Source organism: Oryzias latipes, chromosome 20 (genome assembly GCF_002234675.1).
Source record: "Oryzias latipes chromosome 20, ASM223467v1".
Classification (NCBI taxonomy): Eukaryota; Metazoa; Chordata; class Actinopteri; order Beloniformes; family Adrianichthyidae; genus Oryzias; species Oryzias latipes.
The window spans coordinates 3,526,678-3,544,339 of record NC_019878.2 but is presented as its reverse complement, the minus strand read 5'-3'; the positions used below and the strand labels follow the sequence as shown (position 1 = coordinate 3,544,339).

Below are 17,662 nucleotides of genomic sequence, written 5' to 3'. Positions count from 1 at the left end.
ATAAGATAAAAGCCTTACCTGACACTATTCCTTTAACCCTTGTGCTATCTTAGATGACCCCCCCCCCCTTACTTTGACGTGTTATTCCTACCATGACAAAGGTGGATAAAGGTGGAAAGATTTCATGGACACCAGTGAAGATCACAAATCATTGAAGAAAAAAGCTCAGCGCACTGTCTAGTGGGTGTAGATGACCCAACTCCCAATGTTAAGGTGCCTAGGATAGCACAACTGTTACACAGCACCATTAGACTCAGTGGTTACTCCACACTGCCTTTGTTGCCCCTGTGAAAAGCCCAGTAACTCTCAAGAAATCCCTTAAAGCATCATATACTGTATGAGAGTCCACCATTGGGCAGCCCTGCCTTTAGCATACTAACTTTGACCTTATTGTAGTCATGAATCAATGGTGTTGAAGGCATCCTGCCAGACAGTGGGACAGCTGTTTAGATGGGATGTAACCCCACCCAGACCACGAAACCAAGACCAAGTCATTTTGTCCAAGGGTAGCTCCAGAGTCACCATAGCATGAACACTCATGCTAAAAAGTGGGAACAATTCTGCATGAAGGGAGGGGGCGTGGGGGCGGACAGTTTGATGCAGAAACAATCGTTTTTCTCAACACCGATAAGAAACAAAAATCCAACAATTACTTTTTGTAAAAAAAGAAAATAAATAAGACTCCCTCATCCCACTGTATATTCCTGTAGAGATGATTTCCAGTGTTACAGGAACCGAAAACTCAGAGGACCTGTCATGTACTAACAGCATCAACATGCTCTTTAACACTGGAACCCACAATATTTGACATGCCGTAACTCTTGGACCGTTTACCCAAAAACAGTGAATCAGTTGATTCGGATGCAGAGAAAAGTGTCTTTTTATGTCGCCTGTGCACCAATAGCCAAGACATTATTAACGTAAAGTGTTGCACATCAGCGCTGTGCTGTTTTTTTCTTCGTCGGAATCGGCTAGAGTTCCATTAATTGCGTAAACGGTTGAAGTTTCAGAAGTCAAAATAATGTCAACACTTAAGCTGAAGATCTGATGTTAAAGGGTGAAGAAGGCACTGCAGCGGCATACTTCCTGAAGATGGTGAACAAACACCTGAAATGTCCCACAAATTCTCTGCTCTGGATCTTTGGGGTAAAACCTCAAACCAATTCAAGGACTTAAAAGTCTATCAGAACCCACGATATCAAAAAACACTCTACTACAGTGAACTGTTATGTACGCATTGGCACAGTGTGTGTCTGTGTGTTTGTGTCCGTTTCAGTGTGTATGTGTGGTTGATGTCTAATCTTTGAAACCTCCCGTGAGCGCAGACCTACCCTCTTGTCTTTGAAGTAGAACGGGTCGATGTCTTCCAGGGGAACGCCCAACAGATGAGGAGGGATGTCAGCGAAGATGCGTGGCAGCTGTTTCCCCGCCTCCAGGTCAGGCCGGGGTCTGGGGAGCTCCACATCGCCCAGGTCCTGTGCACACAAGCATCCAGAGCATGACGCAGCGCCTCTGTGGAACAGGCTGAGGAGGCTGTGCACGTACCTCCTGGTAATGTTTTTTGCGTCGGGCCTCCTCCTGGGCGATGCGCTGCTCGATGGCCGCCAGGGAGTCCGGCGTGAAGCGCTGAAAGCTCTCTGGTCCCATTGGAAACACACAGCCAGCCATCTTCTCATCCTGATCCTGCTGCTGACTGGCCCGGTATACCAGCTGCAGACACAGAGGAGACGCCTTTAATCACTCCTCCCTTCAACTTTCCGCTGTTTTCCAACAGTTTTTGTGTCATAATTGAGTCTCCCGTTGATTGAGCCTCACTCCGAATGCCCTTCAACAGCACGGCTGCTGCGAACAGTCTTTAGCAGCACTGATGAAGCCAACAAATCTGAGACAAGAACTTCTACAGGAACACTTTCTCCTAAAACTGCTGCATTTCTGACAGCAGAGCAGGAGTTTCAGGGTTGTAAACATGCTTTTCTGGTGTGTAGTTCCTTCATTAAGTCCATGACCACATCTCCTCTCTTTTCAAGATGCAATCAGCCACGCATGGCAAACCAAAGCAGTGTGGAAAACAAACCTTTCTCATTCATTAATGGTGGGTACAATGACAGAATCAAAAAAACTAACCGCATGTGTTGCAAAAACACCTGCTAAAGAGTTTCCAGACAGGCTTCTATGTGAGACACAGCATTTCCAGCATGTCCTGTGTCTGTCTGACAAGCAACCAAAACAGCGAACAATATCGTCGCTATCCCGCCGTACAGTTTAGATCCAGATTCCAGCTCAGACGAGAAAAAAAAAGATGTTCAGGGATCTTATGTCTGCAATGCATCAGAATGGAGCAGAGCGGGGAGAGAGCCTCCTCTCGATTGTACGACATTCAACAACATTTCAAACGATGTTTTTTTTTGTCTGATCATGATTCAAAGTAATAAAGAAATACTCAGAAATGCAGTTTGAAGCTTAATTTTCCTTATTCGTGTCCTCCACCATGAGAAAAACGCCACAAGAAGACGATAAAAGCACCAAAAACAGATTTTTCATTGAAGTGGGACTTTTAGGATCATTTTGTTTAGATTACTTTAAAATGGAAGGAATGGTTTCCTTCAAATAAAAGAATTCTTCCGTGCTGGTCGTCATGTTTTGGATTGGTCAAGTTCAATAAGAGCGTGACAGGATGAAAACCAGCCGGGTCTGTACGCAGAATCCGCCTGTTCAAACAACCTGTTGAGTGCACTCCTCCTCCACCGTGAGTCATGCCGTGGGGAGGGTTTGATTCGAGTGTTTAAAGTGTCATGATGGAGCTGCGGTTAAACTGCTTCTCCGCTCGCAGAATGATTGCGTCCTCTGAGGCAGGGGCTCGCCACCCTGGACTTTCATGGCTTCACTCAGCTTCTCATTAAGCGCTGCTCAGTCAGAAACAGCAGCAATCAGCCTGAGAAGCTCTGCAGCCGGATGGAGCTCCGTCTCCTCCAAACTTCACATTCATCAGCGCGGAGATGCTGCTGTGTCAGTCCGCGTCCTCAGGGCACACAGACTTATGCTAACTGTCTGAGTGTGGTTAGCTATTATGGGATGTCCTGTAACGTGTGATCTCACAAGTCTCATAACTGTCAGAAATGGGATGATCGAGTATGAAGTCACGGTTAGAGAGAGTGACAACATGATTACGAGGAGTTTAGTGTGTGTGAGTGTGTGTGTGGGGGTGTGTGTGTGTCATAGAAACCTGTAATTCTACATAAACAACCCCCCCCCCCCCCACACACACACACACACACACACACACAAAGACCTGCTGTACAATCTCTGCTGATGAGCTGCTTGTTTAGTCCAGATGAACACACAACAAAGTTGTGACAAAGAAAGGTATCAAGCTTATAAATAAAAAATATCCCCATTGCTTTTTGCTTTAGAGTGTTTGAAGGAAGTTATAGTTTTTCTAATGTAAAGTCCGCAATGTGTCTTCAAAGAAAATCTGTCCTTGTGAGAACTGAGCACTCAAGTTAGCTTTTCATGGGATTTTTTTGTTTTGTTTTGTTGTAATTAAGTTCTATTTCATTTTTTTCCCCATCACACAGTTTAAGTTAACAATTCAAAGCTGTTTTTATCTCAGCATTTATGAGTCTCTGCTGTTCCGGTTCTCTGTTTTTGATCCCTTTTTTTCAATGGTTTTGTCATGTGCAAGTTTATTTACTCAACCATTGAGTTCTGCCACAGGCATGGTCTCCTGCAAATGGAGTCCTTCACCAGCGGTTCTGAATAGTCATGTTGCTTGCTGCTTAAAGAGGTAGGGGCATGAGTCACATGACAAATGGAAGGTCTGGTTTCAATCAGTCGGACAGAAAGAAAAAAGCACAGGAACAGTGGTATTGACTGAGGATGATGCCACAGACCGACGGCTGCTCCTGCAGGGGAATTAGAGCTGAAATGTGTGCAGTATTAGGGCTGCTGTGTTGCTATGATTGGCAGATAGATGTACCCATGGATGGAACATTGACTGTATGTGAGAACTGGACTGAGTAAGTGTTAAGTGTGACATCATCAAACGAAAAATGGCTTACTTCTGAATTCAACTCAATGGCGTCAATGTACCCCTCCCCCCTGATGTTGGGAACATCAGGGGGGAGGGGTCACTCAGTCCAGTTCTCATGTACAGTCAATGAGGTAGACTCCACAATTATTTTGTCCTACCTCATCAGCCATCTTTTATATGTTATGGCGTTGAACAAAGTTGACTTCAGCATGTCCGTCACATTTCAGGCTGCTTTTTTAGGCAACTCTTCAGTTGGCTCAAAATGACAGTCATTACAGTGTGTACGTCTACAAAATAAATCACAGGGATTACAACAGTTTTTACATTCTCAATAGTTCTCAATAGTAAAACATTTGACAGTTCCCTCTAAACTGACTGTTGTCTGCAGACACACGCCAATAAAGGGGTTTAAAATGATTCTTTGACACCTGAGAACATTTATGCTCTTTTATTTGTTGATTTCAAAGACAAAATCGAGGAAATATCTTTCTGGAACTAACGGAAATCACCACCTGAGAGTCACTTAGAAGTATGTCATCGCGCACACAGTAATCAGCACCAAACTGCTTTGTTCAGCTCCAGGCCAAACAACAGACAAATGCATTAAATGAGTCTGCAGACTCTCAGATCTGCACATCTTCTGTTTCAGCTTGTTTTCTTCTTCACAGAAGAAGTCTTATCTGGAACAGTGTTGCATCAGTGGCCATGTGGATTTCAACATAACGCCTCTCCCCTTTTTGGAATTGTGACCTCCATAAAACTAGTACTTTAACGATAAAAAATTGAATCGCTTTCTAGTCCTACAATCCAACCAGATCGATCTGTCTGAGGCAAGATGTTACTCGAATCAAATCAACTTGTACCATTTAAAAAGACAGTTTTAAAATAAAATAAATTGAACAAATCCATCTTGGAAAATACCATTTCGAATGGTAGGCTTATTTTACTATAATATAAAAACCACCAAGTGCATCAGCGGACAACACACGTGATGTCATTAAAACAGATCTGTCCATCATTCCAGTCCAATGTGTGGACAGACTTTGAATGAAGTCATGTGACCATCCAGTGTCTAGAATGTTCTAACAATGTTCCCTTTGGATTCTTTGGATGTGGAAAAACAACTGTGGTGAACTTTAGGAAACTAAAATGTGAATGGATTTGATATTCATTCTAGTTTACTTGTTTGTTTGGACACAGATTTCATTTCCACTTGATGATCTGGAAGAAATCCAAGAATCTGGAAAACTTCACTGTTCAGTAGCAGGAATTTCTGTCTGAGTCTCACTGCTGGAAGTTTGGATGAAGATGTTCTGGATCCATTTGAGGTCAGTCAATCAGAAATGAAAATCATACATCTTCTTCCACTTTCGGCTTCTCCCATCAGGGGTCGCCACAGCGAACAAGTCGCATGGTAAACTTGGCAATGTTTTACGCCGGATGCCCTTCCTGACGCAACCTTCTCATACCGGGCTTGGAACCGGCAGAGGTAGAGAAGGGAACAGGGAGCAGCCTGGAGTTGAGCCCGGGTTTCACGGACGGAAGGCGCCGCAAACCAGCACGAGCTAAACTGGCTCCCCCCAAATGAAAATCATACATATCCTCCACAATTATTATGTCCTACCTCATCAGCCATCTTTTATATGTATATACCTAAACGTGTTACAAACACTGACATTTTTTTTGTTTTTTTTAAAGGATGGATCCAGGATCCAGTGCTCAGACTGTCCTTAAAGATGCCGGTTGGTGCACCGATGTTTTACCACACAACAGTAGGTGGCAGCGTGCATTCTCTTCACTGGTTGATCATCCACTGTTGTACCATTGTCCAAGTGAATTATTGATTTTGATTGGGTGCTGGGTGTGGATTAAAAAGTGATACTGCACGCCTAAAAAAGAAGTTCCGGTCACATAGCAGAAATGTTCTGTATCATTGCGCCGGCTTCTTTAAAATTTAGCTTCATCATCTGGACAAAAACATGCGGTTAGAGGTGAATTAATGCTTTGTTTAACCTATCGTAACGATCAGCATAGATATATCGCTTTCCTTTGCCTCTGCCGGCTCAGCCGTTACTATGACAACGCGCCACACCACGTATCAAATGGTCTGCTTTTTGTGAAAAAGCAATCTAATCTCAAAAAAGAATAACAAGAATAAAGAACTAAAAAATTGACAGAAATCTGTTTTCTCTTGTAAGTGACCATGTTATAGGTGGGACAATGTCCTTTTAAGATTCCATTTTCAGAAATGAACGGACAGCAACCGGTTCAGACTTCTACGGCAAGTGTAAATTTCTAAAATGCACACTTTGGAGGGGATTATCCCTTGCAAAAAAAAGAAAACAAGAGGTCTTGTGAGCACATAGAGAAAGGAAGTCTTTTAGACCTGGAAGTATTTCACATTTTCCACTAAGGTCTGCCATGTAGAGTAAAGCGTAGCTTTTATCCTTGAATTCTTTTTTCATTTCTCCCAACATCAGATCTTTAGAGAATCAGTACTTGACCACAATTAGCCATCACACCAGATCTATATTGCACAGAGAACTGCAACCAACCGAAAAATTTGAACAGCCCAAACCAAATTCATGTAATGACCTGTTGGCCGAAACCCTCGACCGACATCTGTGCACATCAACGAACGGTGAACAGAGTCGTATATCACTCATGCATCACGAAAGACCTAAATGTCATACATGAGCTATCGGCGGAATTGTATGTGGCGGCTGTTTGACATGGCTTTACGCGGACCTCTGCACGGTTCACCCAATCATGTCCCAGCATGGAATGGTGCGTTCACAGCACCCAAACCAGACCGTTTGTATGGTTCAGACGGCCCTGGCATCAGTAGACTTGACAGTTTACTTGAGACTTGAGATATTATGGCGGTGAGTTTGGTACAGTCTGCAGCATTAGCAACTCCAAAGCACAGTCTGACAATTGTGTCTTTTTGCTTCAATTCAATTAAATTCAATCAAATTTTATTTGTATAGCCCAACAATCGTCTCAATGGGCTTTGTTCAAAAACACTCAAATCACTATTCTGTGTTTTCAATCAATGGAAACAAAATGAAATATGAAAATAAAGCAGGTCAGCGCTTTTCTCTGTGAGGGCAAACATGCAAACACACGCCAAGTCCCAATGAAACAGTCCATAAAATCCATGCGAACCCACAGCCGTTAAACAGCTCTGATTAATTTCTAACATATTTCATCTCCCATTTTCCCATCAACTGTCCTGTAATATAAACATGAATGTGACCCACACTAGAATCTTTATTGACCAGCATAAAACATTTCCTGAACACAAAACACACATTTCGTCAGACCGTTTGACTCCATAACATGTCAGAAGATGACTTTTCTTTTTTGGAAACCAACCACAGAAACAAATGAAAATCTAAATATAAATGGACCTAAAAATGAAAATGATTTAAAAAAATATTCCTTTAAATATTGCCTTTAAAGTAAATTAAAGGAAATTATTTTTTTTAGTAAAATGACATCCAAGCAGCCTAACTTTCACCCAAAATATCTTTTACAGTAAAAAAGATTAAAAAGAGGTCCAATTAGTAATTTTTTGCCATTTTCAACCACAGAGACCAAATCACAGGACCGGTTTTCTAGAGCATTTCTGACCATTTAGTGATGCGCTGACTGTCTGTTTTCACTTCCAATAAATCATTTACTTTATTATTTTTCTACGTTGCAGACGATGGAATCACCATTTATCCTGTTGAACAAAAAAGACATCACATCAACCAATCAATACATTTTCTTTCCCTGGTCGTTGGCGCCACTTCAAATAGATTTTGTGGGATGAACAAGTCTGAAGAGGTATTCAAGAGTTTTGAGACATTTTGTGTGCTTGATGTGAACTGTGAGATGAGCAGATCCAGCTGTGACACACAAAAACGTCATGGTGGAGACGGAGACTCAGCTCTGGGGTGTTCCTCAGACTAGGAAGTGATTAAAGTATCTATCAACACTGATGATGACGAGAACAAAAACTGACGTGTCCCTGTGTGCTGCTGTACAGCAACTGCTCTTTGGAAAGAGACGGATCATTTCTGTGGGATCCTTCAGTTAGTATAAATCGTTACCTAAACAGCTGGATTATTCCTGCATCTTCATGCATATCCTTTATGATTCCCAAAATGTTTAACTTTGTTGTTTCCCAAAATGTGAACATGCGTGAGATGTGTTCATGTGAGTCCAGCCGTAAATAAGTGTTTTTGGGAGGACAATATCTAAAACCTATTTTAAAAAACAGCAACAAAAGTTTTTCAGTCAGACAACTCATGCAGTAAAGAAGATTTATTCCATATTTCTTTTAGTTTGGCATAAGGCTCCGCTTAGATCCAAAAACCAAAGATCTCCAAAGAAAACTTTGGGTTTTAAACTACCGGTACCCCTAACAGAGGTCAAAGGTGGAAGCCGGGGAGGAGGGTGGGGTGACGAACGCAGAGCTCACAGAAATGAAAGAAGAGGATTGGACCGCACCTGGACTTAAATAGGACGCTGAACAGGTGAGTTGATTAGATGGAAACGCCCACAGGGAGGAGTAACCAGGTAAACGCACTGCTTGAGCTGCTTGCCTGAAAGACTCCCAAGGTAGTTAAATTTGTGAAAGATCCTATTTAACTTTGTTGGGGGTTGTGTCCAATGATCAACAACAGGTGACTTTTCACAACAACAAAAACACAGGGTAGGGTAAACTGTTTTTAAAACTAAAAGCATAAAGGCAAACTCAAAAATGCACATAAAGGTCCAATCACATCCTGGACCTTCAAGAGTAAATGACTGAATCTAAAGTAAATGTCTTCTCATCACAAAACTTCAAATAAACTCAAGATAGCTGTGCGCTAACTGCATAACCAAAAATTGGCAATGCCAAAAATATAGTTCCGAAAAAATGATTTAAATCATATCATAGTATTGATTATTATTGCACTGGCACAGGTGGTTAACATGTCACGTATGTGATACCTGCATCACTCAGAGATTAAGTATTCTTAATAAAATATATTTTGTAAACTGTAGACATCAGTATGAAATCCAACTCTGCTATGGTACATCAGCAACAGCTACAACAAAATAACAGTTATTCAACTTTACTTATGCAAAACCTGAACTTATCACTGCCAGAATAATTAAAAATAAGATCAAAAACACAATAAGTTAAAACAATTAAATTAAAAATTCCTAATCAATGTGGTGTATGCTATTGCAGGCTGCTGTGCAGCTGTTTTTCTATGAGTGACTTGTGTTGTAGGAATTTAACCCTTGTGCTATCCTTGGCACTTGGGTCATCTAGACCCACTAGACAGTGTTCTGAACCTTTTTTCTTCAATGATTTGTGATCTTCACTGGTGTCCATGGATTACATGAAATCTTTCCACCTTTATCATGGTAGGGAGAACACGTCAATGTAATGGGGGGGGTCATCTAAGATAACACAAGGGTTAAGGAGCCTTCACAACGTCACTGGTGTCGGAATGCTTTATTGGTTTCCTGGGTAGCATGCTTCAAGTGTTTGAATATTAAAGCTTTTTATGAAAACTAAACTTCCTGCAATTAGGCCCTCAGTGTTCACCATCACAATAGAGGCCAAAAGAGAAAAAATACAAAAAAAACTAATGCATCATCTCCCCATCTATTGTAAAAGTATTTCCAGTGGTCTCTTAATAATAATTATGCCGTTTTTAGCAAAACTTTAAAAACTGTTGTTTTCTAGGACAGTGTTTTTCAACCTTTTTTGAGCCATGGCACACTTTAACCTTGACAAAAATCCCGTGGCACACCAGCATCCAAAAATTTAAAAAAAAGGAGAAACTCATAGTCTGTATTGATCTACAGCTGTCTGATTTAAGAAATAAAAAAATCTATTCATAAGAGATCAGACAAAATTTAGATCAAAGGTACAGGAAATAGATGGAAATAATTTTTCTGTTTCTTAAGCTGTCATTTCTACTAGCAGCTACATTTTCCTTTGTGCACGTTTTCAAAAAAACAGCACCTGGTGCTGCAGGACTTTAGTTTTTTTCCCCCCAATATTGTAAAAACTATTTGGGAATCGCAGTACACATGTCTCTACCTTTATTAGCAGAACAGGAATGCTTGAAACACTTCTGTTCCTAGTCTGCCTCTGTGCTCACACAGGTATGACAGTTGCATTGGTGTAAACATTTGAATGTGTTTGGGTTTTGTCTATACTTATTTCTGTACAGTTGTACATCCTACGTGTGCATGAGTGTGTGTCCAGACGGAAGTTAAAAATACAGACACTGAGGTGTGGTTGTGAACTCATCTTAATGAAAGTGGCGTGCTCTCCTCCTGCAGGAGTGCTCAGAGGATTGCTGATGATCAACCTGTGACTGACTGGTAAATGAGCGAATGATGGTGCACTAAGCTCTCCATTAGTGCTGCTCATTTTACATTTTGTCGATTTGTAAACATAGCGTGCAAACTCCAGCAGAGAGCGGTGAAGCAGACTCCACTGGAACTGAAGTTTCATCTGGTTCTGAGCAGCATCAAGCTGCTTCAGCCTTAGAGCCGGAGCTCCATAACCCCAATGAAGAGACGATGCTACAGTGGGCAGCGTGACGCAAACATGCAGCTTCACTTCTGCAGCTCAGAGCAGAGCTCAGAAACTTCTCCTGCTGCAACTTTGCAGTCCTCTCGTATGGTGTCATGGAGGATGCCGATGGGGGGCTGCGCAGCCGCTTGATCGGCATTAGTCAGGATCAATCCCATCAGCACTTGCTGCTCTTCTGTAAAAGCAGAGTGGCCTGTCACTGTGTAGTGATGGAGAGCCAAAACGCTCAGAACCCCCCCCCCCCACACACACACACACACACAGACACACACACCACCACCACCACCAAAAGAAGGACACTGCTGTCCAGCAGCCGCAGCAGTGAATATGCAGCACCCTCAATTCAATTAGGCTGAGAGAAGAAAACACATTTTGTCACAGCCCTGCTGCGATCTCAGCCGCTGCCCAGCTAAGGACATGATTCACTGACGTCAGGCAGAGCGCCAAGCTGATCTGGCAGAGGGCCTCGGGGGCCGTTTGGCTTCAGGATGGGGAAGGAGGTGGTGAAGATCGAGGGTGACCCTGACATGCAGACGCCTCTGGGCGTCACGTCCAAGCTGCCTGCTGGATGACGAACTCAAACCTCAACAGACACTTCAAAGCGACCTTTTGGGAAGGCGCAGAGCTCCACATGTGATGACATTTCTGTTTTAATGCACGCTGTAAAGCAAAGTCTTTAGACTGCATTATTGAAAGTCAACATTTAGGACGTTCTCAATAATAAAGCTGCTGCATTCATTCACACGGGCAGGTTTGGTCCTGGCCTGAGCTGGTTTCCTCTGATAGATGTCTTGCTCACCTTTACTCTATCTCATCCTCTTGAGAAATTCTGCTAATTTTCAGAGGAACTTTGGTGCAGTTTGCTTCAGCGTGTCAGCAGATTAACTTTCCACAGCGCAAAGACACAACCAGATCTCTAAGTCTAACCACTAGAAAAAAAATTGACGATGTGAATCTGAAAGAAGAGGAATCGTGAAAAGTTCAAATGTCTGCTGACTGACCGTAGTTTAGTGAGAAGCTACTTCTTTTTACATGATGGTCAGAGGATGAGTGACTAGCCACTTTTCCTATTTCTTCTCTGGTCTTGTCAGAACCGTTCCCACACTGAGCAGCTGTTGGAACGGTGATTTTTCCAGGAAGTCTGTTCTGCTTTTGCCTTTGGTTCTCTCCTGAGTGAATCAACACACTTTCGCCCTGTGTGTGAAAGTAAACCAGACGTAAGAAGGAGCAGCTATCAGCATCTTCCCAACAGTCCATGGGGCCCTTAAATTTTCAACGATGATTTTGAGTCTTCATAACTACGTGAAAAAGAGTAACATTTCATTTTCATGCATTTAGAGACCCACTCTGATGAAAATTATGTTTTGGTGTTTTTGACATGTACTTGTAGAATTTCTTTTAATGATGGAGGACATATATAAAAAAGATTACGGTGATCATAAGATTGTATTTCTAAGTATTTTTTATCCAAATGGTTGGACCATTTGGATCAGGACCTTAAAAATAGTTTGTATTTGTAACGTAGAAATTGTGCTGGGCGGGTCACCAGCTCCTTGCTCTGCTCCATTCTGATCATCCACTGTCAGACAAATAGATCCATGAACGTCTTTGTTTTCCACGTCTGAGCTGGAATCTGGATCTAAGCTGTACGGCTGGACAGCTCCAGTATTGCTTGCCGTTATTGTTGCTCCGGTAATGTTAGGTTGGGGATGTGAGGGGCTGTAAGCTAGTGGGAGAGAGTTTAAACAGAGAGCAACAGGGAAGGGAATGGGGGGGGGGGGGGGATTGCTCCTTGCCAACAGTTCTGCCCACAACTCAGAGGTGAGTTCCTGATGAACTCCTGCTGCTCTGCAGAAACTATGTCCTGGAAAACCACATGTTTTTAGGTTTTCTCTAAAAATGACCAACAGAATTAAAAGACCACGGCCAACACTTATGAAGATAGATGAAAAGATGATCAGGGTGGGACTTGCAGATTTGGTTTACAAAACTGTTTTTAAATGCCACGTGTCGCCTCTTATCTGCACCATAATCAGACCTGGGTCACATCCTGACCAAATTTAAGTGAAACATCCCTTTTTTTGGTGTAACAGAATAAAACATGAAAAAACGTTTAATTAACAAAAACTGAATAGGTTAAAAAATAATAATAAAAATAAAAAAATTGAGAGCAAACTAATGTAGACGCAGCTGATTGGTGGCAGGGATGTGAGGAACAAACTCATTGGAGGTGGGATCAGACTCCACGAGCTGCTGAGTTATAAACACTACCATTAGTTTTTTGTCTGATGAGTGCAAACCAGCCTCAGCCAACTCTCTGCGTTTGTCTGATTTATTGAGCCATAAACTGGATAAGACCCAACTGTTAAGGACAAATTGTCTTTTAGTCTCTGCTCCTCTCTGAAAGTGTTACTCTTCACTCTTCCATAAAGCCCAGAGCTTGTGATCTTGCAGGTTTTTATGACGAGGCTCTCCTCCTTCCTTTCTTCCTGTCCTCAGACGTTTGGCTCTGAACTCCCTGCGTCCGGCCCGTCACAGAGAGTTGGATCATTCTGCTGCTGAAGGTGCTTTCCTGCTTCTCAGCAGGGCTGACTGATTGTCCCTGACTGCCAGTAGTTGCTTCTTTGTGCTTTGTTGCTGCTCGAGCTGCAGACGGTCCAGACCGGCTCTCCCACATTGAGCCAACCTGACTCAGGGGCTGAGCCAAGTCCTCTGGGCTGGCCCGCTCTGGCATCAATGACTTCACCTCACAGGCCGGTGTGTGGCTCTCTTTGTGTTAGCGTCAAGCCTTCCCCGTTGTTTCTACCTGTGCCTTGTTTCTGAGTCATCTTTGAGGGAGGAAGGGAGCCTTGGCTGCATATTCAGCCCCATCGATCATGTGATGAGTTTCTAAAAAAAATACATCACCGATGTGTTTTTTTCAATCTGAGATCTGATTTCAACCTGGAATTACACTGACTGGTTGTTATTGTCGTAAATTCAATCAGAGAAGTGTACATTTAAGTTTACTTCAACATTTGCCAGGAGACAGATTTTTCACTTGATTAACAGTAGCTGCGCTTCCATTGCGCACATATGTAAAACTTTAGCAAAATTCTAGATGCAATTTTGCAAAAACATAGTTTCAATTAAATCATAAGTGTGTGAATAAACACAAACCAACTCACGTGCAATAACATGGGGACGGATGTGAACAATGATTTCCAACAGATACATTCAGATTTCTGCCACGGCACTAGCGCTCATCATCAACTATCAAAAAAGACGTTGGCGTATATGGAGCGGCGAGCTCCTCACACGTGGGAGCGGCAACGGAGGAGCCATTTTGGGAAATGGTGTTTAACAGAGAAGCTGTGGATCCAACTATTCTGCATGACACGCTCAACTTTTGATGAGCTGTGTGATGCTGTGGGACGTCTTGTGGCGCCCGCTGTGCCGCGTCCACGACCGCCAGTTTCTAACAAGAAGCGCATTGCCATCTGGCAGTTGGTCACGTGACTTCATTCATTTGAAAAAAGTGTTTCCATTGCAGTTTTGCAAAGTATGCTCATCCTCCATATGTCTCATTGTGTCCAGTCCTCAAAAACCAACTTCTCTAAACGCATAAACTCTTGTTTGCAAATGCAAAAGCCAGTTTTTGATTGAAAATCCAATTAGCGTAATTTCATAGTCAATGAAAACACAGCTATTGATGTTATAGATATCAACACAGCTTACATTTTAACCCACATGCCAGCTTAGTGCTTGACTTACTTTTAGTGTACTTCTAAATTTTAATTTGTCGTTACATCTATGTTTATATTTTAATTTACATCTAAAAAATTTAAATTGACCTTTTCAGTTTATGTCCCAGCTTTCATTCTGTTGTAATTAATATCATTTGGTTTTTTTTAATCTTAGTTTACATGCTAATTTTTTGTTTACTTCTTGGTCACTGTAATTTAACACATAAACTCAGCTAATTTTTAAAAATAAAAATAAAAAACAAAAGTCTCAGCTTTTTTTTTTAACATCTATGTTCAATTTTTGGTTTAAATCACAGTTTATGTGTTAAATTACAGTACAGACCAAAAGAGAAGGTGTGTCCAAACTTTTGATCTGTACTGGATATCTTAGTCTTAACTTACTTCTTAGTTTATGTCTTATCTTAAATCTTATTTTTGCAATCTAGTTTATATCATATGTTAAATTTTAATTAGCATCTTAGCTTTTATCCTATGTTACATCTAAGTTTACATTGTAGTTTATTTAACAGCGTTAAGCCTTAGGCTCACGCCCGCTCGGGCACTGCAGGTTTTGGGTTGTCCAGACCCGTGAAGGTTCGTAGAGAGGATCTAAAAGGGAGTGCATGTAAAGAGTGTGTCTTGCAGTTCTCCCGAGGCTCGTACGGCCTCCTTAACCCATGTGCTATCTTATGGGGTCCAGATGACCCCCCCCCTTCCATTGACGTGTTCTCCCTACCATGACAAAGGTGGATAAAGGTGGAAAGATTTCATGTAATCCATGGACACCAGTGAAGATCACAAATCATTGAAGAAAAAAGGTTCAGAGCACTGTCTAGTGGGTCTAGATGACCCAACTCCCAATGTTAAAGTTCCTAGGATAGCACAAGGGACGTCATGGAAATGGAGCGTACCAATCGTGGTGTGTGTGGTAAGTGTATCGTGAAGGATTTGTAAGGATAATGTAGGTTACACACACTTATGATGTATGAGTGATCCTGTTGTACAGTGCATTTGTGCCACACTCTAATTGTTAGTAAGGTGTGAGTACTGGCTCTTTACTGACAGGCACAAATGCTGCACACATGGGGTGAACGTCCTGTAGGACGAGCTCAAAACTACACTCTGAATGTTTAATTTCCTCAAATCTAGCTGAAAGTCAGAGAGTGTTTTGTAAGGTTGAAAAGAAGTTCTCTTGATGGTGTTTCTGGTTTATGTTGTCTCAGGAAGTGCTGTCTGCTGACGATCCTCTCCAACACACACACACACACACAAACACACATGCACTAAGCCACTCCCATATATATGAGCACACGCTTACAGAGAGGTATCAGTTCATGTTCTGGTCAAGGTTGAAGTGCAGATAAGGCGTGTTATGGCGGCACAGTGAAACATTGAAAGGAAAGCGGATCCTTTATTAAAAACAAAACAACCTGTTTCCTAATTGAAGATTTCCACTTAAACAAACCAACTTGAAAAGGTTCATCACCTCCGGACTCCTCTTGCCCTTGAGTCTTCCAGTTTTTCCTCCATTTTTTTCCTGATTTATTTTTCTTCTCTCACACCATTTCCTCTAATTTAATATTTCTTGTATTTTTTCCTCCATTTCATCCCTCCAGACATTCATGTTTCTTGATGATGTCCAAAGATTTTTTTATTCTGTCCATTGATTTCTTGGTTTTTCAGATTTTAATTTATTTTCCTAAACACCCTTCCAGCTCTGTGACCTCTTTTTCTTTGTCCTTTTCCCCCCCTACAATCCTTTTGTCCTCTTTATCTTTTCTTTGATTGCCTCCATATTTTTCCTTTCATCAATTTGTCTTGTTTTTGACACTTTAATAGTTTCTCCTTCCACGTACCCTTTCATCTTTTCTTTCTGGTTTGCCTTCATCAATTTCCCTTGTTTTGCTTTTTCTCTTTGTTTTTCTTTAATTTCATATTTTCAATATTTTGATATTTGTCTTTTTCTGTTTCATCTTTTCTTTTACTAACCTTCTTTTTCCCACTTTTCTTTTCTCTTGTCTCTCATTTGCATTTTCTCTCACTTTTTTTTTCTTTTTCTCATGACTGTCATTTTTCTCCCTTTACTCCTTTTCCTGTTTCCTTCGTCTCTTTTCTTACCTCTTCCTCTCTTTCTAATATCTATTTTCCCCCTCATTAGTCCTCTCTGTTTGTTTTCTGTCTTTCCTGATTTCCTCTCTCTGTTTTACCTCTGTCTCATCCCGTCTTTCGCGTCATTTAACCCGTTGAGTCATTTTGTCTTGTTTTTTGTCGCTGTATTTTTTAGCACCTCTCTTTGCGATGCATTGAAATGGAGGAAACGTGCGTCAGCTGCAGCTGTCCGGCTTCCTGAACCTCTCTGCCTGAAATCCTGCAGCACAATTTCAGGACAGGAGAGGTAAAGATGAATTCAGAGCTCAGCGGAAGAAGAGTGCATTGATAAAGAGAAAACAGCAGGATGAAAAAAGAGAATCGGAATCTGCATGAGTTGCATATGTGCTCATATCTGTGCATTTGTTTTGTGAGTAAAAATTTGGAAAAACAGCTTTTTTTGTAGATTCTGCTCGTGTGCCATGCCGTTATTGTTGCTGCAAAGCATTAATATGCCAACAAACAAACTCATGAAACCTGAGTCAGTATTTATCCAGTTACATAAATAAAAAATCCCTCGACAAAAACGTTTTTTTTAAAATGCAGCAGATATTTGCTGTGTGGGGCTGCAAAAAAGAATTAATTGATTCTGCAGGTTATTCCACTTAAAAAGCTGAGTTTAGTTCGTAATGTTCATAATAAAAACAAGAATCCAAGAAATTACGCTATTTGATTTGTAAATAATTTCTTTGTAAAATGGAGCAGAAAATAAGTGTTTGTCTTCATCAAACAAACAAGAGTTCTGTTCCTTCTTTGTTCAGAAGCTCTTCTATCCTCCACTGGTTACCTGTATTAATATAACCTGTTTGAACTGGTTATGTGCAGAAAAGACACCTGTCCACAATCTAAAACAGTCAGACTGAAACCTCTTCACCAATGACCAAAGAGCTGTCAAAGGACACCAGGGACAAGACTATGGACCTGAACAAGCAGCTCGAAAAGAAAAGATCAACTGTTGGAGCAATTATTAGAAAACGGAATACAAGATCACTAATAATCTGTCTCCACCTGGAGTGGCTCCATGAAGATCTCACAAGTGGAACAAATGTGTTGGAGAACATGAGGAAACACGAGACATACACACAGGAACTGGTCAACGACCTGAAGAGAGCTGGAACCACAGCAACGAAGGTTGCTATAGACCAAAATGAAACTCTTTCGTAA

The 17,662-nt window shown here is 41.5% G+C and overlaps 1 protein-coding gene across 3 annotated transcripts in view; it reads right to left on the bottom strand.

Annotated features, from left to right (window-relative positions):
* LOC101167997 (sodium channel protein type 4 subunit alpha B) overlaps positions 1–17,662 on the bottom strand; it is a 256,928-nt gene that overhangs the window by 201,093 nt on the left and 38,173 nt on the right. For all 3 annotated transcript variants that reach the window (XM_020712432.2, XM_020712431.2, XM_020712433.2), the window contains exons 2-3: positions 1,546–1,710; positions 1,332–1,475 (exon numbers count right to left, since the gene is read on the bottom strand). In XM_020712432.2, coding sequence (XP_020568091.1) covers positions 1,332–1,475; positions 1,546–1,668 — 267 coding nt within the window. In that variant the 5' untranslated portion in view covers positions 1,669–1,710. The remainder of the gene's footprint in view (positions 1–1,331; positions 1,476–1,545; positions 1,711–17,662) is intronic.